Below are 23,237 nucleotides of genomic sequence, written 5' to 3'. Positions count from 1 at the left end.
TCCTTCGAAGTTGAAAGGCAGGAGCAGCGCGGTGGAGGGGGCCCAGCTCGGCTTCAGACTTGCCGTGGATGCAGCGATTTTTCGTCTCCTTCTTTTTTTCTTCTTCACGTTAGTGCCGTTTTGTTTCTCGCTCCTGCGTGACATTTCCACTCCGTCGCGATGGCGGGGGCTATTATTGAGAATATGAGCACCAAAAAGTTGGTGATAGTGGGAGTTATTCTGCTTTTGTTCCAGGCGTTTGCCTTCATGGTGGGCGGTTTAATTGGTAAGTTATTTTTTCTTCTTTTTTCTTCTTCATCACTTTTTTTCAAGATCTGCCGTTAGCTAACATTTCGTCTCCGTACGCGCGTGCCTGTAGAGATTTAAACGTCCGTAAAAGCTACAAAATCAATCAAAGTTTCAAGTTGAGTTTTTCGCTAAACACCTCAGTAAATGTTTGCGTAAGGACAAAAGACGACGGCCGCCAACTTTTAGCTGTATTTTTTTTTACTTGTTTAGGGCTTGAACGAACCGTGTTTTAACACTGCTGCACCTCGGCTAAATCACAGCTTTGTGTCAAGGTGTTTGCAGCCTGCGTGCCTCAACGGCTGCTTTGTGTAGCTAAAACCAACACAGGACAGCTCTAATTTTTGATTTCCTTCACAGAAATACTGTAGAATCCATCCAACATTTGTGGTTTTTCACTTCTTTGATCCAAACTCGAATGTTCTTCCCCTTTCTCCACTCATACCTCCTCCCATATATATAATGTCTGTCTGCCGTGTGGGGCCCCAGGCAGCATCTCTACCTTCACTTCACTCCTTCCTCCCCCCTTCTTCTTCCTACTTCCTCCCACCCAATGTGTCTCCCCTTCTCCCCAAATCCCCGTCGCTCTCGCAGGCACAGCATTCATGTTCCTTCCCCCTTTGGTTTTCATTTGCGTTGAGACAGACAGTGGTGCACAAAAACACACACACAGCTGTCAAAGTTGCGTTTTTGCCTTGAGGTCTGTATTGGAGTTGCTGTCAAGTTTCTTCAAATCCACCCACACAGACACAGCGGATGGAGTCCATGTGAAAGATGCCTCTCTGTGGGTCTGGAAACCATCCACCAGCCAGTCCCTCTGTGTCCCCGGCAGCCCCTCTCGCTCTCTACATGGCTGATAAATTAGCTTGTTTGGTTCGTTCCTGGCTGAGATGGTTTTAATGAAGCCAGATTCCTTTGTGTTTGCTCGGTGGCCGGGGGCGGCGGGGGTAATTGAGTAGAAAGGGGTTTTTCTCCCCTTGTTTCCCGACAAACCCGGGAACACGGCATGGGGTCAGCGGGCTGAGGGGATGGCCATTATTCTGGACACACTGTGGTGGAGGCTACTGGAGCCGGTGTGCCGCTGGACTCACAGGGTCACTTGATAATTGAATTCCATGGGGTTCCAGATAATTCACTTTGGTGTGTCATCTTTGTTGATCTGTGTCTGTGTGCATATGTATGCTTTTTATTCCATTTTTACGCAGCTATTAGCACTCCTAAAGATTGCCCTGGTTAAGTTTTATGACTGTGTGGATTGCCTGTCACTGATAGGTGTGATAACCATGGCATCTGCCCTTTTGCGCTCTGTTGTTATGGGTGAACAGATATGATAAGATGTTCAGATAAGTAACAGGCTCGTTCCATACAGGGATACAAAGATCTCTAATTCATACCTATACTGTGTTCATGGGCCTTTTGGAAATGCTGGAAAACCCAGTCTTCTCACGAGTTGGTGCTTGCTCATGTAGAAGCTGTGACAGTGATTACAGCTTCCAGTCTTCTTGGATATGTCACTAATCTTTTTCATAAGCTGCATCTGAAATCTCAGGCCTTTCATGTTTAACCCCAGTGAGTCAGTGCTTCCCGCTAGTACTCTTGACAGTGATTGTGGCTTATGGAGTCTTCTTAGAAACGTCACTAACAGCTTGACACATTCAGGACTGGAGTGTTTCTCTTTCAGATTTTCCCAAACATATCGGAAGCATCTGCATATTTGTCTTGAAGTCTTCGACGTAGTTGGTTCTGCAAAACTAGGACTTGTTTTGAAGGCTTTTCTAAGGTGTTGTGCTGGAATGATTAGAATCATTGCCCTGTTCATATGAACTATGATCCAAATATCAGAACCTTGGGACTCAGAAAGGGATCTTTTACACGACAGTATGGGTTTTTGTGTTTCCAGCATAACAAGAATGGTGTATGATGGAGATTTGAGTTGTAATGATGTTATACATAAGTTTTCATTCTCTCACCAAACAATATTTTGACGTAGAAGGGGTTTATGCAACTCCCAGGTGCCTGTTTGTTCGATTGTACAGTTCACTGCCTGTCTGCTCAGTTTTGTAAGCAGTCAGATTGCAGGAACCGTCTGTGTGGTTTCATGTTTTTTTCACTTTGCTTGATGTGCGCTTTTTGAAATATTCCATACTGATATATTTTGTTTAATAGCTGCAAATAATGATTATTTTTATTAGTTAATCAACTTCTGAGATGCTTAAATCATTCAGTGTTTGGTTCAAAGTAAGAGAAAAACTATATATTTTGGAACTTTTTATAGATAAATGTTTCCTTTGAGTTAGTTGATTACCCAGCTAATGTTTCAGCCTTACTTTGCTTTTCTCTGTCAGGTTATGTCCACACTAATACAAATTCATTTAAAAATATAATGATCTCCTTACAGACAAGGGTTTCAGAACTTCAGAAATAATCTCTTTTCGCATGAACACACTTGAAAACTCAGTCATTCGACGTGCAGGTGTAAACATGAAACGGAGTGTTACGGTACTACAGAGGACAAATTGCAATAGCAAAATGTAAGACCAGAGATTTCCTTAACTGCACAACAGCTGCTAGCATAGACAAATATGTAAGCACCACCTGTACTTGGATATCAAGGTTGTATTATCCACAAGTAACCAAAGCTTATGTCTTTGTTTCCTTTTGGAAAACAGTCAGTGTATTAGGACCGTGATGAATCAGGGAGCAGCATGTGGTGCTGGGTAAGACTAGTGGCTGGTGTTTCTGAATCTTTTCTCAATCTGTATTTTGCATTCTACTGAAATTTTAACTTTGGTGTCTGTAATGACGTGTTTTACTTAAACCAGAGGTGCAACTATAGTATTGAAGATGAAGTAGACTACTGCAGCTAGGGAAAGCTATGGTACAACCCACGACAGAAAGACAGAGGAAGCATCCAAGAAAAGTTATTGATGATCCACATAAAAAAGAAACTCTGCGTTCAGACGAAGAATTGCAGTCTAAATAAAGAACATGACCTACAGCGAGGCACACGTCATAAGCACAAGTCAAGTGTTTGTTCAATTCCTCTCACTGCGAGGAGACACATTTCTGCATAGCGAGTTTAATGAATCTGCCATGGATTGTGACATGAATGCTTTATAAAGTTTGCTAGGTTGCAATTTAGGGATGGTTTTACTTGCAAAAAAGACCCCATGTTGTCTATTGTGCCCTTAAATTAACATGCTGATTGTCTGACATCATCACTTCATGAAAACGTTTTGTCTTGAGGCTACACCTGAACTCAGAGGTCTCTCAGATGTCGTTCACATCAGACCTCTAGCTTTCACAACAGGAGACCAAAGTTTTGGTGTTCTCTTGACAATGGCGGGTTTTTTTTCTCAGGCATTGCTACACTCCTGCGAGCAGAGACTAAAAACACCAGTCTTGTCAAGCTCATGAATCTCAATATGTAAACAGTATAATTGGTGCCTGAGGACTTTCAGGAATTTCCTTCCCCATCACTTCAGAGAGAGAGCAAGCCCAGCTATGAGGCATTCTCTAAACAGTGTTAAAGTAATTGCTAAAGTGTTTGGACTGATTTGGCTGTTACCCAACCTGTTGCCTGTTCCTAATGGTTGCTAAGATATTAATATTGTCTGCGCACAGTTTAATGCACAGTGCTCATGTTTTATTTATTGATTTCTGTTCAAACTTTTTGTGTGATTTATTAATGTGAGGGTAAATTCAGCTTGGCAGGAGCTTGAGACATTTTGCTGCAGTATTTCACTATGACACCCAGTCTAACATCTCTCCCGGTTTGTTTTTGTCTCATCAGCTCCCAGCCCCACAACAGCAGTCCACTACTTGGCCACCAAGTGTGTGGACACAGTGAAAAACCGACAAGACTCAAAGTGGTTTATGCCTTGGGGTCCCAACCAGTGTGAAAAGATCCGCTCCTTTGATGAAGCCATGGCGAAGAAGATCGAGGCTAACAACATTGTGTTTGCTGTCCACATTCCTCTGCCTAACAAGGAGATGAGCCCGTGGTTCCAGTTTATGCTGGTCATCATGCAGTTTGACATTGCATTTAAGATGCACAACCAGATAGGTGAGAATCAGTACTTAATTATGCATTAAAAGAAAAGGGGAGAGGACAAAATATCTCATGTGTCTCACCCAGGACATGGCTTTACAAAAATGTGACTAGATAGTAAGAATACCTCATGAGAACCAAAAGCCATTCGTGTGATGAAGCTCAAGTAACAATGCCTTTGTTATTCAAATTTTCACATTTAGATGCCTGTTCTTCTGTGTTTGTGAAGTCTTTATTTTGCATATTCAACACTTTTTTTTTTCTTCCTGGCAAGATGTTGTGGTTGAGTGTTAATTTGGATTCTTATTTCAGTCTATTCAGGTCGACGCTTGAGGAAATCACAGGAATGTGTCTTTCACAGTAGATTGGATTTCTTTTACACTGAAAGGCAGCAAACAATGATGGATGTCCTGCTGTTTGTTCTCTATAGCCGCACAGACCTTGGGGATTTAGCAGACGAGCTTGTCAGACACTGTTCAGACAGGTGTAAACAGAGAGGAGAGATCATCTGGACCCACAACACTGTTGTTTGAAATGTATCGTGGATAGATCCATCTACAGCATCCCAAATATCTTAGAGATGCAGGAGGAGGAGGAGGGAGAACACTGGTGTCGCCAAGAAGACAGGGTTTGGTGTCTTGGCAGGGTGCTTGGGATCCTGAGAGAAAGGATTAGAGAGGATGATGAGAAAGTCTAATAAGTGATTGAAACCCTGGTGGAGCCTGAGCAAGAAATTTAGACTCTATTACATCTCTCATTTCAAGGATTAGAATGTATTCTTATGTTGGGTAATTTCAATTCGAGTGTTAAAGCAAACTTCTGATGTTTCTACACTGGCTTGTTCATCTGGATACTCATCCATTTTAGGCCAGTTTTCATAAACAGAAAAGTGATGGTTAGAGTATTGGTAATGATGTAGAGAACAGAGGGCCTAAAAGTTTGTGGTGTTATTTAATGTGACCCAACCTTTCTGGTCTGGCTTGTCCAAACAGTCATGGTACAATGGCAGTCTAGTCATCATCATCCTTTGCTTGGCCTCAATAGAAATGTGTCAGGCGGCTGTGGGTTGTTTACTGCTGGGCTGTCTAACTGATGAGTCAGTGATTCAGCCTAAACCACAGACAAATCTTTATTTTCCAGATGCTGTGGACTCATTTTGATCTTTCTTAGATACATGAGGTGCTGCAAGAGCAAGTGGGTGCAGATGTAGCAAATGGCTCTAGATGCTGCATTTAGTAGAAATTGGGCAGTGTTGGAGCATGGGGATTTTCAATTCAAAACTTAAAGATTTTCAGACAATGTTTAACCTATTAAATTACATTCCCTTTCCACTTGGAATGCAGTGTTCCTGCATTGTCATCTATGCTGTGTTGCCCTGTGACAAGAAAGGCTGAAATGAGAGAGAAAAAATGTGAAAGAGCTTAGGAAACTCACAACACACGGCATTTTAGTTTGAAAAACATTATTTCTGTTACATTAAAGTATTCTTTTTTTTAAACACAACTGGGTTCTCATCAGTTTGTTTAATGCTAAATTCAATCCAGCAGTACATTAATAAACTTTACAGTTTTTATTAATGCCTATGTCTTGACAGTAAAAGAAACTACTGTATTATGGTTGAGTTCTCAGTTTTATTTTGGTAAAATACGCAGATGTTTGTCTGAGTCTAACAGATCTGTCACTGAATAACTGTCTAAGCCTTTGTCCTTTTTAAAAGAGCATTATCCAAAACATTTAGGTACTCATTGTGCCAAATAGCCAAACTTTATTTTGTTAACTCGTTGCTCATTAAAATGGCTAACTAAACTTAAACAGATTTTGTAAAGACACAGAGCATTTCAGATTATATAAAAGGGTTTATTGTAGATACTAGATTCAGATTTAATGAAATGCTTACAAGCAACATCACAGTGAAACAATGAAATCATGTCAATGAAGAAAAAAACTAGTTTTTTTGTTCAATCCCGTGCCAAAGGTGGACAGATTCTGCTCTGTAGCTGTAGAACAAATGAACACAAGGACATCTCTTCCGTAGCTACCTTATCTGTGAAACAATGTTCGTCCCAGAGTAGAGCGTCACCCTTATTAACCACTCCACCCACCTGCCCCACTCCACCTCGGCACCAAGCACCCCTTGGCCGGTGTCCAGCAATAACACAGCTGTTGAGGAGGCTTAGTTTCCGTGGCAATGGCCACTGGACTGAAGTGGAATGTTTGCATGAAGTGAGCTGACATTTTAGGGCATCTGGCTCGACCAATGGCTGGGGAGAGGGCATTACAGAGACAGTCGGCTGCCAGTTCTCATCTGGTTCCCTCTCTCTCTCTCTCTCTCTCTCTATTTTTTTTCCCCCTTTCTTACAGCACAGGCCACTGGGTTTCTTTCTCTTCATTCCAGCTTGTTTCATAACGGCACAAGAGGCACTTTGGAGGGCTGGAGGAGAGAACACTTGGCTTTGTAATGTGATCTAAAGATGCAGCTTTAATAGCTTGGCTTTGGATCTTTTTGTTCGCTGGGCTGGGCTTATGGAGACTAGCTCAAGGTTTTGTTGAACTTTATGTCATGCAGGGAGTAACCTAGATTTGCCTCACAGAGCAGGATGAATAATTTAACATGTTTACATATGGAGAAATAATCCTATTTCTCTGACCTTGAATATATTTTACTTTAGAATAAACCAACCATAGCCACTCAAGTAAAAGAGGTTGTCTTTTTCAATGAAGTGAATGATTGTTATGACAGACATCCGATTTAAATACAAAGTGTGTGTGATTTAAATGATCATGATGTGCATCATCACGTTCCACTTGCTTTCTAAACATTGTGTCATTGTAAAGTACATCAGCAAATGAAACCTGAGCCTGAATATGCATTTAGATAGCCTAGCCGCGCTAGACCCATGTTTCTGAAGGCACAAGGGTCTAGGGCTGCTCGACAGGGAGGGAGGCGGGCTAAAAGGTTGTCTATCAAATCACTCTTCAGCAAATGGGTAGGTATACAACCAATCAGTGCAACGAATAGGCTGACGTAGTTCCTAGAGCGCCGGCGGATTGTGGCTAAGTCCCATTAGCTTCCCAACCAGTATATTACTGGTATATTAAGGATTTGCCATATCCCGTCGGCATAAGTCCAAATACGTCTTTCTTCTCAATGAAACACTTCAGTGCCGTCCTTTGTTTATCTTTCAAGTTGAATTTTAGCTTCAAATCTTTAAGGGCTGTGGCCAAAGCCGAGTCGAAAGATAACTGTTTATTGTGCGCTGGTTGTTTCTGTCAGAATCGTCGCGCCTCTGTCATCACTTAGTTACGCCCGCCTTCTGCTTCTACACTTCATGGTGATTCGTCCGGTCAGTTTTAGGAGAATCCAGCCTCGAGCCTTATGGAGGGTAACTAGACCCACCCTGGCAGGGAATTAAATTCGTTGCTGTGGGTTGTCTAGCGCGGCTAGGCTAGCAATTAGAGATTGTAGTGGGGAATGTCAGTGCTAGCTGTGTTGTGACGTTGCTGGTCTTATAATGAAAAGGCCATGGCTGTCTGTCACCAGGACTTAATTGTTTCTCATCATAGGATGTTAACAGGCTGCAGGGTTGTGCAGTGATGTGGTATAAAGTCTGTGAAGGTTCTCATTCGTCCAGGTCATCTTAAGGTGAAGTGTTTAGTTCAGGCAACTGGACTTATTCTGGTGATCTTGAAGACGTTTCGCCTCTCATCCGAGCGACTTCTTCAGTTTTAAAAACTAGTTTGGAGAGTCCCAGGTATTTTACCACTAGAGGTGAAAGTGGGGCTAAGGCTGATGGTATCTGCTGAAAGACTAAAGAAATCTTTCAACAACAGGTGTTGAATCCCAGTGAGGTATTAATATGTTAACAGAGGGGCCTGGTGAGAGTCGATTTAATGGCCCACTGAGTAGCCTCCTACCTATGACTCATCATCATCACTTAGACCCATCGTCAGCAGCATCAACTCCACCACCTACAATATAGCCAAGCATCTTGCCACCATTCTGGCCCCACTGGTGGGCAATACCCTCCACCACATAAACAACTCCACGGATTAAGGAGCTTAAAATGGAACCTGATGAAACCATGGTCTCCTTTGATGTCACCTCCCTTTTCAGTGTTTCCTTCAGCCTGAACTAAACCCTTCACCCCGATGTGGTATAAAGCACATACAGACATGCATGAATTCATTATTCAGGGCTTTTTGTGATTTTGGAGAACACGTCTCTCCCTGTTTCAAGTACTATCTGTTCTTAAGATGTGTTAATTTTGGAGCAAATAAAGTTTGAATTGCACAATAAAGAAAATTTAAACACTCGCAACTAAATGTCTACAAAATATTACACAATGCAAAAGTGAATTGTTGCTGTGGTGATTCTTCTGTACAGAGGATGGAGCAATGGTGACCATTGACGTCGGCCTGGCATACAGAGATGACACCATCAGTGAGTGGACGGAAATGGCTCATTCTTTTGAACAGAGGAAGCTCAGCTGCAACTTTACTACTGCCAAGGTAAGGAAAATACACTCTTGGCTTATTTTATTGACTTGGCACAGAGCGCCAGAGTCATGTCACGTCTGGGCTTGCCTCTGTTTCATAGCTTCAATGACTCGATACAGTGTCTCACGCAGCTTTTCTGTACTGCTCTGTCTGGAAAACTGAAGCTTAGGAGTTCATTGCTGGAGGTTGTTTCCCATATCCTGTGACAAATCTCCGTCCACTACAGCACTTAGTAGAATAAAGTTAAATGGCAGAAATGACTGCAGATATTTGTGTTATGACAACTTGTTTTTCTCCTGTGGTTACTGTAGACATGTTTGACCTAACTGCAATGCCTCTACTTCCTTATGGACTCACTTTCTCTGATTAATGACATTTGGCTTGTGATCGTCTAGAGATAATGGAAAATATTTTTTCTTTTTATTAATGACTCCTGGAAAGCATACAGACAGGTGTAAAATTATAGGAAAAAATCTCCAAGTCCCTGGAACTCTACTAGAGGGATAGACGCCATTCTTTCAAAAGATAGTCCCTAAATTAGTGTTTCGATGATGCCGGTTGAGAGCATTGTCTAACACTTTGGCCCAGACACTCTCCTAAGTGTTCAGTGGGGTTGGGATGTGGTGTCTACAAAGGACATAACATAGGATTCTTACAAAACCACGAAGGGAGCCCTCATGCCCTATGAATGGAGAGATTGTTCTCCTCGAAGAGACCACTCCTATCAGGTAGAAGTGTTTCATCATAGGAACAAGTGGACCCAAACCTTGCCAGCAAATTGTCCCTCACAACATGACAGAGCCTCTGGATCCTCTCACTGTCGAGCTCAAATATTCAGCCTTTTCCTTTAATTTGTCACCTGTTTATAAATATTGAATAATGATTAATAATAGGCTGTTTTTTTAATACTTACCGAGACATATAGTGAACCAGTTTTTAGTTGCTGGTATTTTGCAAATGTCTGTGAGCTTTTGAATGAAGTTTTCTTACCACTGTAACAAAACCTAAAAATGCTTGCTTCACTTGAGTTATTTTAAAAAAATAATATTCGTTACTCATTTGCACGGCTATCCCGATGTATTGCTAGAACAGTGTAACCTGTTATTTGTCAGTTTCTTGTGAGGGTTACATCTTGTCAGCTTGCACAGTAAAAACAGGCAAGCATAATTCTATGATTAATCAAATGTTTAATGTAGTGTCTGGATGAATCTGTGTAATCAGAGTCCTCTGTCATCACAATGCTTACCGTGAAAGCGCTTATTGCTGCGATATCAAATCTCGAGGAAAGGTCTGTGTCTAAACAAGTTTGTGCGCCATCCCAATGTTATTATTACCAGCAATTTAAGAAGCCATTGTGATCAGTTTATTTTGTTTTAACCTGTAACTGTGTGCTCCTGTGTTTTGTCTAGACCTATGAGAATGAGGGTCGCTACTATGAGTGTGACTTGCTGCCGTTTATGGAGGTGGGGAGCGTTGCCCATAAATACTATCTTCTCAACATCCGTCTGCCCGTGAACGACCGCAAGAAAGTGAACGTGGGGATTGGAGAAATCAAAGACATTCGCCTTGTTGTAAGTTGTCCTAATCGCCCTGTTCGGTATCACTGAGTGAAACATTTGGCTGTGTATTAGTCATATGACATTAGTGTTACCACTTACTTGCCAAAATAAAAAAGTTATACTCATGGTTTTCTTTCCTCCCATCCCTCCCCCCTAAAGGGCATCCATCAGAACGGAGGCTTCACCAAAGTGTGGTTTGCCATGAAGACCTTCCTCACACCCAGCATCCTCATCATCATGATCTGGTACTGGAGACGCATCACTCTCATGAGCAGACCTCCTGTCCTCCTGGAAAAGTAAGGCCTCATCATCAGTGGTGTTTCTTAAACCGTTTTAATTTTTCCATTATAATTCCAGTCATTCTCAGAGGACCATTGATGGAGGCTCAGCTGTAATGAAGGACAGCAATAGTGTAAATATAAGTCAGTGGCACTGATTTGGTGCATCTATTGGGTGAAAGCACATATTAACTATAGATGAAATGTACAAGTAGGTCATGCTGATTGTGTGCAGTATAGATCAGAGTGCGTTGCTCATCAAGCGTCTGAAGAGGAATGTTATTCAGGATCATGAGCAGGTCAAACTCAGGTTTGTAGCTCATGTTAAAGAGCTTGTAGAGTGGCATATGGAAACAAATCTGAGACATAAAATGAGACTATCAGTTTCTGATTTCAAAGAAAAACTGCTTCTTGTCAGATTCAATGACAAAAGGCTTAATAGGAGAAAAGGTGTTTGTCATTTCTACTTCTAGTTCAGAAAAAAAGGCTAAAGTCCCGAGATATTTATATTAATTCCTGAACCCAAGTGCATGCAGTTGTGCTTGAAGCAGACAGTTTGAATTCCATGCTGTGAAAAGTTGAAGCTCTGAGCCCAGTGTTTGTCTAACCCCCTGCTGTGCTGGGAAGACAGATCAGTAAGAGGCAGCGTTCTGCGCCACAGGAAGCGCCTGGCCAAGCGTGAAACACATTACAAAATCTGCAAGCTAGCACTCAGCTGACACATGCTGCACACACGCATTCAGGACAGAAACACACTGGCTAGCAAGACACCACATGCACACAGACACACACAGCGTCTCCCTCCTTCCCTCTGTCTTTTCCAGCTCAAGGCTCTTATTCCCATGTGACCAGCAGGCTCTCAGGAAGTGCCACTCGTACCCTATTTGTGGACAGTGAATGATTTTTTCATGCTGTAAAAGCTTTACTAGAGTCTCCTGTCATGCTCGCTCGCAGAGGTGTCAGAATGGTAAACCTCAGGCTTCCTCTACGCTTTGAGGATGGATGTGAGAGAGAACTCTTATTGTGGAAAATGGCTCAGCATGGTATAATTCATAAAAAGAAGAAACCAAGCTATTAAACACACACCTTCCTTATCTTGTGACATTAGAAACATTTAAGCTGTTGAAATGTCAGACTGATGGTAATTGCTCAGGAATGCATCTCCCCCAAATGGAACGCAGACATAATTGTCCTGTTGTCATGCTACAATGTTCAGTGAAATGGCTCTATGTGGGACCTCTACCACATCAACTTCACAGATTTTACACCAAACATTCGTGCAGATATTTTGCAGATCTTGGCTTCCCTCTCCGTGCTGATGGTGCTCAGGACACATTCCCTGCATACCAGTCAAATGTGGTTTCACTCTGTTCGCTCTGCAGAACAGTGCTGTTTGAGGTGTCTGGGGTAGATTTGCTTCGAACCAGTATCAGATTACTTGTTTCGCCCGCAGTGTTTGCAGTAAATGTTTGTACCCACATGTTTTAGGTTCACCTTTTATCGTCCGCTTTTTTTCCACATCTCTTTCTTACACACAGACATGGACTTTAGCTCTGTTTTGCCCTCTTTACCGTCTATTTACGATCATCCTTTCATCCACTAGTGGCATGTAGGGACCTGCTGCAGCCACAACGAAGGCTTTCTGTGCACTAATTATTGTTAGTTCACCGACCATTAGACTATTTTTTTCCCCTAAATATCTGGCTTTTATAGTTGAGGGAGGTTTGCCATAATGTGGTTACTTAGAAAGGTTGGTGAATTATTCAGAATTGGATAGGTCAGTCTTGTGTGGGGACATACTGTGCTTGTAGCGAATAATCTAATCAATAATGTCCTTAGATCTGATAAGCGTGCTTCAAATTTAGCCTTTCCCTGCTACATAGATTGCCTCTGTGTAAAGATGCATTCTAGTGCTCTCTTTATATGCTGAAAATGGAAGTGTCCTGCACACTGACTTCAGATATCTTTTAAATATTATGGAAATATCATCTTTTAGGACTTTTTCCTTTGTGTTTTTACATTTTAACTTCATTGCTTGGTGCTTTGCTCATCCATTTTGATGTATGTGTTGTGTTTTGTCATGAACCTGTCTGTCTGTAACTCAGTGTTATATTGCAGTGTTATACTGTCTAGTACAGGCAGGTCCCTTAGTGGTGTTTGTCAGTGACTCGATGTTGTCTTGTAATGTTATATTGGGACAGATTTCTCTTGAGAATGAGACCCAGTGTCTCAATGAGATTACCTGTATAAATAAAGGTTAAATAAAAATTAAAAAAATATTAGCAAAAAGGGGGGGGGGGGGGGGGGGGGAGGTGGAATGGGACTTTCTAAGGATGGAATTTGCAGCTTTCATTGGTCCTCAAGAAACTCCATGGATTAGAGACAGCACTGTTGGAAATACACCGGAAAAGATATTGATATGCCAGAAGCAGTGTGACCCGATGGGGACAAATGATTTTCTCAGTCTGGGATTGTCCCAAACTAAGCTTGTATTGGAACTGCAGTCACAGAACATCAGGCGCCGTATTCAAGCCTCAAATATCTCTTTGAGACCCTTCATCTGGGCTATGTTTTGGTTGGGAAGCTGAGGAGGGATATAAACCAGGTGCAGTTGGTTTTGGCTGCATGTAATAAAATCAGCCACATCTTGTGCAACCTAAATTGGAAGACTGTTCTGGTATCATTTTTGAAATGGTGAAAATGAAAAGCTGACTTTTTCTTTGAGGATTCAAAAAGACAATTGTGGATCAAATAGATCATGTTTGTAACCCCAGTGTTAACAGGTTTTGTATGACTAAACCCTCGTTTCCTCATCATCCATGATGGCAGTATCAGAAGTGTGAGTTCTCTTGGCTCTACTGTATAGTTTAGTGAGTATAAGATGAGCATATGTATGAAAAGTAAACATAAACATTACTAACCAACTAATGTAGAATGAACCATCGGTACAGTAGATATGAAATGGGTACACCCCATGTGTATCAAATGTTTCAAACTTTTACCTTACATCAGTTGCTTTGCTGAAGATAATTGCTCTTTATGTAAAACCGTAAACTAACAGATTAGTGTCACTTAATTAGCAATACAGGTCCCACAGCAGGAATTTAGTACAACAGAAGTAAGTTCAGTCTTCACAGTTCTGAGCCAGGTTATTTTTTCTTTTTTTGGGAACAATCTATATAGGTTGATGTTATAAACTGTCCTTCACACTGTCTGAGCTATTAGAGAAACTCTGATTTCCACCGAACCCAGTCTGAAGCAACTGTTTGTCTGTTTTTCAGAGCTAGATTGTGCAAATACTGTACTCTCTGTGAATATGTAACAAGTGTATTTACGTTTGTCGTATAATGTTTTTGGTCTTTTGGAAGTATTTGTGTTTGATTTTCCAGAAGAGGAAATACTGTACTAGTCAGCTTACAAATAACGCATTGGTTGAGAGCTGCTGCAACTTCATTTGTCATTCATTTGAAATTTAGGGGATGTTACACAGGGCTGTACTCACTGCTGTTGTGTACTGTAAGGATTACATACATGTGAATATGTGAGTGGTTTCACATCTGTAAGTGAGAAATGGACAAATGTAGAGACTATACACAGATCAGGCATAATCAAATGTGGTCCAAGGAAGGAACAGTGGTAAAGTGTGTAGTGTTCTTTCCAAGTTTTAAAAACAAAAACATAGTCTTAGATATGTAAAACCTGTCAGTAAAAGTTACTCTAAATTTCATCTCCCAACATTGTTCAACTTTTTTAAAACTATCAATAAATTAATTCAACTTCCTGATGGTTGTAAATTTAGTCTCAGCCATTTATTTTTATTTACCAAACCAGTGCACATGTAAATTCTACATGCATTGTCCTTTTGGATATCATTAAAGTAACATCAATAGATTTAATTTGCATCAACAGTAGGTTATGATGCTGCACAAATATTAAAGATTATTCCCAACCTACTGTTTGCAGCCTTGAAATCTAAACTAACCATTTCCCCCCTTCTCAGGGTAATCTTTGCTCTGGGCATCTCTATGACATTCATCAACATCCCAGTAGAGTGGTTCTCTGTCGGCTTCAACTGGACCTGGATGCTGCTTTTTGGAGACATCAGGCAGGGCATCTTCTACTCCATGCTGCTCTCCTTCTGGATCATCTTCTGCGGAGAGCACCTCATGGTACTGTACACGGCGAAATTTAACTGAATCTCTGGCATGTTCTGTGTTTTTCTTACTGACCCGCTGGCTTGCTTGCCAACTGTGATCTCACAGCCGTTTAGCCGTTAAGCTCCTTCAAGTCTTGTCACAGCCATCCTAGGATGATTTTATGGCATTGAAATGAGTAACATTAACTGTGTTTCAGACACATTTTAGAGTGAGTGCTTGCTTGAAGGAATGCTTAAGTGGCTGTGCTTCTGTTCCCGTTCGTCAATCCAGACTAATGCGAAAAATAATAGAGCATCACCATGTTGGCCGTACAGTCACCTGACAGTGTCTGGATTTTTGCGTTTCATCTTTAAGCCTTCTGACATAACACTGTGAAGCAAAAACTGCAGCATTTTATGAGGATAAGGGTGTATTTTTACACACACTTTGCATCTTAATACTCATCAATCTGCAGTTGTCTCCAGTTGCTTTAACCCTTTTTGCTCCTGTCACATTTTTCTTCACCGTGGGCTAATTTTTCACTGCAGTCTAAAGTCCTGCACCTCTATGGAAACAAAACAACCATGGCTTGAGTTCCAAGCAGAGAATCTGAATTTTAGCATTACAGGATTCTCCCATAGATTTCTTTTTAGGATTCTTTAAGTGGAGACTCCCTCAGATGGCACTTTCAGTTGCATATTTATTGCGTTCTGTTTTTAGAGACGTAAATACGCTTTTGCCAATTCTCCTCTTGTCTGTGCTTTTGGCCTCCTTGCACACTTTTTGTGACTAAGTGTTCTCTAATAGTTTACTACAGTGATCCAACTGCTTACGAAACAGATTTGCCCATACTCTAGATTAAATAATAGTTAAAAAGTCCGTTGTGTCATGAATAATGTTAAAACCTACCAATCAAACCGTAACATTAGGTTCCTTTATGGAAAACGGTTTTGCCCATTTTACCTCGTTGTCATTTTGTCCAGGAAACACAGTTCTTTGAAGCAGAGGTTCTGGGCAGAGGAGAACTGAAGATGTGTGAGCTCTGTCTACCAGCCATCAAAATCTTCCCTCAACTTGACCTTCCTACAAAAAAATTGCAGGTCATTCTTAATTGTAATGTAGCTTAGTTTGGGGCAGTCATGGAGGCTGTTTTTCTTGCTGAGCAAAGAGACAGTTGACTTGAAGATGTCTTGGATGAACTCCATGTCTGCCTCCGACAGAATGATCGTGTCTTTACACCTCAGCTCTCTGCAGCATATTCTGCACATTAGGCTTCTCTCTTGCTGGCTGGCTGGCTTTCCTCTACTTGCTTATGCGAAGAGGGTTTCATTTGTTTCTGAGCTTCAGTCAAAGTAGCATGTTTAGGTTTATGCAAGGATGTTGCATTAATACCTTGATATGTTCTTTCATCTATTCCTAAGCCTGGTTGCTTGTTCTCAAGGCTCAGTGCACATTTGTTGAGAATCTCCTCCGTGTGCCTCATTGTACACTCTTGTTTGCAGCACCTCACTTTCTATCCCTCAGTTTTTATATATTAATAAAATGTAATGTTTGTGACTACGTACATTACATGATGTAGTGTTCTAGTCAGTTTTGCATGACATTCATTCGTCAGTGCTTGATCACAGCCAATTTAAATATTAGCATTTAATTTCTGTCTTTATCCTCTCATAAACTGGGGCGATGTAATTTTTTATTTCTCAAATTTCCAAATAGTTTCCTAGTTTAAAATTGATTGGGTTTTGAGAATTAATAGAAATGAGTAGCGTATAATTACTGCCTCTGGATGGATTGGAAACGGGTGCATTGTAAACACGTGATGCAAATATTGTCCAGTTTTTTCCAGGATGCCTCAGGCATGTGTATTTTTATGCAAACTACCTGCCTAATATGTTGGAGCAGAACTCCAATTTGTGCACCATGATCAACAACCTTGTACTTAATCACAACAAGCAGATGAAGGCTTTGAGGAGCTGAGTTGTCATATGTTAGCGGTGCTGGTAAGCAAACCCCAGAAGACGGTCATGGTACAGTGTATTGGGTATTCAGCCCCTTTTGAACTTTATCATGTTTTTGGTTTACAGCTTCGAATCACTGTAATAAGGGATTTTGCGACTGATCAGCTGAAAGATTTCTAGACGGGTCACTGTGCGTTGATCTATCATACCTTTTTTCACAGCAGGTGTTTTGAATTGTCACAGCACAAAAAGATGATCAGCTGTAACATTAATCAATGAAGTAATAACATTAAGGATGACTCTGTAATGGCTTTGTGTTGCAGACCTTCTTCTGGCATTCTTTTTGAAAACGCAATTGCAGGAAAAGTGCATCTGTGTGTACTTTACACATCTGAATGATGCAGTTTTCCTGCATGCTTGAGTGCAAAACTTTATAAATTGCCATGAACAGTAAACAGGGCTGAACCCGTCACAACTTCTGGATTGTACTGAGCGCTGACTGCCATCACTACTGCAACACATTAATATTGTCATCTTAAGTCCTGTTGCAGCTTACATCATAATGGGTTTTAGGTTCAGTCATTCTTGTTAAGCTCCACAAGCCTTGTAGAGTGAATATGTCAGCAGCAGGATGCTTTGATCACAACCGTTCTTTGTGGAGTTGATCTGTTTTGTTTTTTCCATCTCATCTGACTATTGAACTTTTTTTCCACATAGCTATAGTACATAGTTGTGGAGAGAGTTTTATTTTCAACACTTAGTTTGTGTGAAACAGCAGACATCTTGAGCTCTAGTAGTTTTGAAACTGAATTACATTTACAGCAGCTGATGGAACCAACAAATCATTATACTGTCATTTTATGTTTTTGTGTTACTTTTATCCTACTGATGTATACTGTACATCTGCTTCATGTTAGTTTTAAACAAAGTGTGAAAAGTCCAAGGGGTTGAATACTTTTCATGGGCACTATACATCTCGAGGATTATTGTATTTCTTCCAGCACTGAAATAGAGGGTGAAGAGGCAGACACACCTTGTTTAAGGTTTTTCAGTGGATCATACAGTTATGACAGAAATTCTATTCTTATTGTTTCTCGCCAGTTCCAATTATTGATACAAGCTCTGCATTTTTTTTTTTTTTGGATTTAGTTAATGAACTCTTAACAAATTCAGAATACCCTTAGAGCAGTTCCTACAGGGCTTTTCCCCCGCCAGCCTGGTAACTTTCCCACACGGAAAAGCATATCAGTTTTACTTATGGCATGACCATGATTGAACAGACTCTATGTAATCTAAGAAGTGTAAAACCATATATCCAGTCTGTAAGTCTGTTTTGTGCTCATTTCTCAGGACCAGACGGAGAGGAATCGTTTCTCAGTTTACTGGAAGCAGGTCGGACCCATTGTGTTTGGCTCCTTCTGTCTCTTCATCTTTGACATGTGCGAGAGGTGAGAGGCTTTTTTCTTCACCGTTTAGAACAGGAGATGTATTTTAGAAATGGTAACAAACTATAGATCTTGTGAAATCTGTATCATTTTATTTCGGTCTGTATGCCTTATACTAACTCTACCTGCCAAGTGGTGTGATTTTCTGTCAAATTCGACTTTATTTTTCGTTGTCCTCTCTTTTCTGTCACTAGAGGTGTCCAGCTTACAAACCCCTTCTACAGCATCTGGGCGTCTGATGTGGGAACAGAGCTGGCTGTATCCTTTTTTTAAAAACATTTAACCTACAGCATGAGGAGAACAGTTTGTCTGGTCAAATATCAAACGGATACAATGATGCTAATGGCGTAGATAGATGGACCCTGTGGGAGTGTAAATGACCAGAGCATGTCTTTCACTTTAGCAGCCAATAAACATGTTTATGGTGGCTTTTCTGCTCCAGTTGCAGTTGTTGGAACAAATTCATTTCTTCAGTAACACTGTGTCAACTGCCAAACTGTTCTGTTTTTCTTGGCTTCGGCATTAACAAGAAACTGGAATCTCCAGACTAATATGGTGACAAATTATTCAGTGATGCCATATGTGAAAGCATCGCCTGGGGATGGTGTGTTGCCGTGTGTGTGTGTCTGTTTTTGCCCTGCGTACTGATCCAAATGATGTAAAATTCATCAGCACACCAAACAGCCAAGCATTCCCATTTTTTTGTTTTTTGCTTCCTTTTTCCTCGTGTACCAAAAGATTAATGAAAAGTGATCTTTAAGGTCCACCTCTGATCTGTTTTAGCAGTAAATTCTGTTGAGGGTTTAGAAATGAGACACAATCGTACAAAGCACTCAACAGCTGTTTAATGTCATTGCTTTTTTACTTATAGTTTAATAAATATGGGCTTCAGCTTATAACTGTAAGCTTTTAAAACCATCATGTCTTAATATCTCACTACTTCCTTGACTGCTGCTTGCTCAGATGGCGTTCATAATTGTGGCAGGGATCTGTGCCTGTCTCTATTTCCTCTTCCTCTGCTTCATGGTTTTTCAGGTCTTCCGCAACATCAGCGGCAAGAGGACGTCCCTGCCTGCCATGTCCAAGGCCAGACGCCTGCACTATGAGGTCTGTGAGATTTAATTAATCTGTCACTGATATGTTTTCATCTCCCAAGTTGTTCGTTATCGCTTAGACAAAACAGTGTCTGCAGTACAAAGGCTCCTCTCTGAAACGGTGTGCCTTAATGAGCTGTTTGTTACTCAGTAATCCTTTTTATCTCCTTTAAGGGTCTAATTTTCAGGTTCAAATTCCTCATGCTGGTCACTTTGACCTGTGCTGCTATGACTGTCATCTTCTTCATCATTAGTCAGGTGAGTCTCACTCATTATGAGATTTCTATCCGCTGATGTGATGAGAGCTGACCTCTGAATAATGACTAGTTATGCAATAATGGGTGGCTCTAAAGAAAAAAAAAATCACTGACTTTTTAACAGCCGTTTTGCTATATTTGCTGTCCAAAAACATACCGTCTCTGATACAGATCTTCCCCAAAGGAAAAACGTTCATATCAAAAATAAGTTTGCCTTTTGTCTGTGGTCAGGTGAATGAGGGTCACTGGCACTGGGGAGAGCACACAGTGCAGGTGAACAGCGCCTTCTTCACTGGAATCTACGGCATGTGGAATCTGTACGTCTTTGCCATCATGTTCCTCTATGCACCGTCTCACAAACGCTACGGAGATGAACAGTCAAGTGGTCAGTGCATCACTGGTAACTACATTTTCCTTTTACTAGCTTTAAAATAAATCGGAGAGTTGGAGCACATACAACATGGGCACATGTACCAAGAGGGGTGTACTACGAAGCAAGCTTGACATAGCCAGGCCTTCTTTTTATAAGATCTCTCAACAAGATCTAAAACTCCCCTCAGATAGTATCATGACAATATTCTCTGTATAGACTAAACAATTTACTAATTTGTGTTCTGTTAGCTGCAATACCAGTAGTTTACAACAGACTTCGTAGCCAATCAGGGCTCAACATGAAAACATATTTATGTATTTTCTGGCATGCATTCTGGTTGTGCTTTTGTACCTGCTCAGTTATGTTCAGTAAAATACAGATGGACAGGTTTGCAGACGTGACTTATTCCTTCAGCAGAGAATACGGAAATGGGAGCAGGTTAATGCGATGTTTAAGTTACCATGGTGATCTAGCAGGCTATAAGAGATCCACCTTTGTGGCTACGAACAGCACTGTTTTACTAATCCATTTAAAGGTCACTTCGTAGTACAGATCTCAGATTTGCTGCAGTTCATTTTTTGCATTCTCTCACACATTTTTCGTCTTCCTCTTCATTGTCTCTTTAAGAATGTTGCAATAGTAGGTGATTTTTTTTTTTTTTTCAAGAAGAAATGGGATTGATGAACTTTTAGAACTCAGACATAGTCTAGATTACCGCTGCTGTTTCTGTTGGGTTGAAAACCTAAAAAAAATCTAAGCTTACGTTTTAAACAATAGGTCAATAATCACAGTAATCGTGTAAATGTGGAGTATCAGAAAGGAATCCAATCCAGGTAATGTCTGATTTGGTGAATATCTCCTCATGATCTGCTAGATGTCAGAGTGTGTGAACTGAAAAACACAGTCCTGACTTTGGGCAAAAAAGTGGCTTGGACTGATCCACACGTCATTAATCCAGCATGTTCATGTACAGGACGTGGGGAAAAGGGGAAATTAGGGCAAGGATCTGACACATGCTACCTATTTAAATATGCTCACTAGCTCTCCAGAATCACAAACTACACTTTTGCTAATTATCGGTTAATTTGTGTGATTTACTTCTAGGCTCAATTACAACTGAACTCCAACAGCATTATCTCCTTATTGTATTCAGCTAATAAACTGGTTAAATTTGATTAGTATTCCCAGCAGCTCTCGCTTCATTCTGATGGAGAGCAAGTGTCTGTCCTCTGCTACACAGCTGCCTATTTATGCAGTTAGTTTTTTGGAGGGAGGAGGGTGATTGAGAAAGGACCCAGGTTCCCAGGGGAAAGAAGGGTCTCTTTGGACTGAGAGGGTGATTCTAATGGACACCAGGCTTCCTTCCAGGCAGAAAGGAAGGGAACAGTGAAGAGAAAGGGGATGGGGACGAGAGCGAGGAAGTAATGAAAACCATCCATCCATCTCCTGACGTCAGTGACATTGGGGGGGAAATAGAGGGTTTGAAGTTGGTGAAGTTTTGCCTGCAGTCAAGCTTTCTCATGGGAGGAACAGCTCGCTCCAAGTTCCAGTCTCTGTGGTGATTTACTGTTTCAACTCTTGAGTTTCACTTCTGTTTTGCGCCAGCTCGGAGTGTTTAAGCTGATGAAATTCAGTGAAAGCGACGTGATGTGGAGGCTGTAGTAATGGAGAAATGGGCAGCTACACAACTAAATGTACGCTCTTGATTATTATTGTACATTTTGTTCTTGATGATTTGTTTTAGTTTGGTGTCGTGTTCGATGCCTTTTGTCCAATTTCAGCTGGGATGGACGCCAACCCTCTATAGAAGAAAGCAGAAGCAGTTAATTGATGGTTGTGTCTTATTTCCGTGTGCAGGTGATGCTGGAGCAAACAGTGGAGAAGACATCCAGCTGACCACCACTATCACCCATGTTGACGGTCCCACTGAGATCTACAAGATGAGTGGCAAAGAGGCACAGGAATAGATTCCACACTGTTACTGAGACTCCCATCTACTGCTCCAATGATATACAGTCTGTCTACTCAAAGGGGTTCCTCTCTGCATATCCCCTGGCCCAAAAAAGGCGTTCAATTAGCATGTAGCTACCAGTCCCACAGTTGCTGCCCTGTTTCTAGCACCTGAGCTTGTTTACATGCCACCCTGTTCCCAGAGTCCCTGTTGTATCTGTTGGAATCTCAACACTCCTATCAGTCCTTTTCATTTCATTGTGGAATTTCTTCTTACATTTCATACTTTACGTAAGCTCAGTTGTGTTTGTAGGTGTTGCACAACGCCTTTCACGCCATGTCAGGTACTGAAAAGCTGCTTTATTGAGAAATTCAAGTGTAAACAAAATCATTTCTTGGTGGTCAAGAAGTTGCAGTCGCACTGTTTCACCGTGTCGTTGGTAAAACCTGAGCTGATGAAGATGGACTGCAAGATGTTTTAACCATTCGGTCTGATATTTTTGCTTTATTACTTCATATACTCATTCAAGGCCTTAGAACCTGTCATGCATACATATTTCATAAAAAGTAGATCATGTGGAATACTGCTGTCGCTCTTAGTCGTCTTTTTTTATATCACTGGGGATAATGTACAGACCACATAGCCACTTTGGGGAAATGCATACTTTACGTTCATCATGTTACAATGTAGATATCTATTTTTTATAAAGTGCTTATTTTCAACTTCACAAAATATACGCGTCAAGCTTTATCAATATTTTTGAAGTTGACTGTAGCCTATTACACATGGTTCTTTTTTTGTTTTGCTTTTTAAGCTAATTTAAATAAAAAACTTTTACTTAATATGCGTGTGTGTTGTCATGCTTTTTGCTCTGAAAGACTTAGTGATTTTTTTTTCTGCCAAAGCTTATTTTAATTTGGTAATAATGTAAAAAAAAAAAAAGTCACCACAGAAGTCTGTCATTGTAACGTAGTGTTTGTACTTATTAGTGAGTATAGAAGTTCGTGACCCTCTTTTTAGTGGGCAGAACGTAGTTTTAGTACTTTACTACAGATGAATCGTCTCAGCTATAACACTTAATAATTAAAAAAAAAAAAAAGAATTCACCTGAATAAGGTGCAGCATGTAATCCTGAATGTAAGTATGTATTGAAGTAGGGAGAGTGCGCCTCTGCAAGGCTGGTAGCAGAACAACAAACCTGCTGTCAACTCATATCTGTCAAGTTAGCCAAAGAAAGTTGGTGCAACACAGGAAGTTTTGGTATTCTAGAAGAGGTAAGAATAATAAGCTGAATTGGGGATAATATGAAGAGAATCATAATTATGCCTGGAGGAGTACTTGCTACAAATGCAA

General features: G+C 40.9%; 1 protein-coding gene across 2 annotated transcripts; it reads left to right on the top strand.

Annotated features, from left to right (window-relative positions):
• wls (Wnt ligand secretion mediator) lies at positions 1-22,726 on the top strand. Of its 2 annotated transcripts, XM_022212332.2 has the most exons (13): positions 1-265; positions 4,079-4,351; positions 8,721-8,845; positions 10,243-10,404; positions 10,552-10,688; positions 14,671-14,839; positions 15,790-15,906; positions 18,115-18,212; positions 18,404-18,467; positions 19,173-19,316; positions 19,478-19,561; positions 19,792-19,960; positions 21,791-22,726. In XM_022212332.2, the coding sequence occupies exons 1-13, from the start codon at positions 160-162 to the stop codon at positions 21,898-21,900; spliced, it is 1,758 nt and encodes a 585-aa protein (XP_022068024.1). In that variant the 5' UTR covers positions 1-159; the 3' UTR covers positions 21,901-22,726. The 2 variants fall into 2 exon arrangements, with proteins under 2 accessions (XP_022068024.1, XP_022068025.1); XM_022212333.2 differs by lacking the exon at positions 15,790-15,906 and having other exon boundaries at positions 2-265.
• The last annotated feature ends 511 nt before the right edge of the window (positions 22,727-23,237 follow it).

The sequence above is a fragment of the Acanthochromis polyacanthus genome, chromosome 9, assembly GCF_021347895.1.
Source record: "Acanthochromis polyacanthus isolate Apoly-LR-REF ecotype Palm Island chromosome 9, KAUST_Apoly_ChrSc, whole genome shotgun sequence".
Classification (NCBI taxonomy): Eukaryota; Metazoa; Chordata; class Actinopteri; family Pomacentridae; genus Acanthochromis; species Acanthochromis polyacanthus.
Note: the sequence above shows the minus strand (reverse complement) of the source record. Positions and strands in the feature narration are given on the sequence as shown.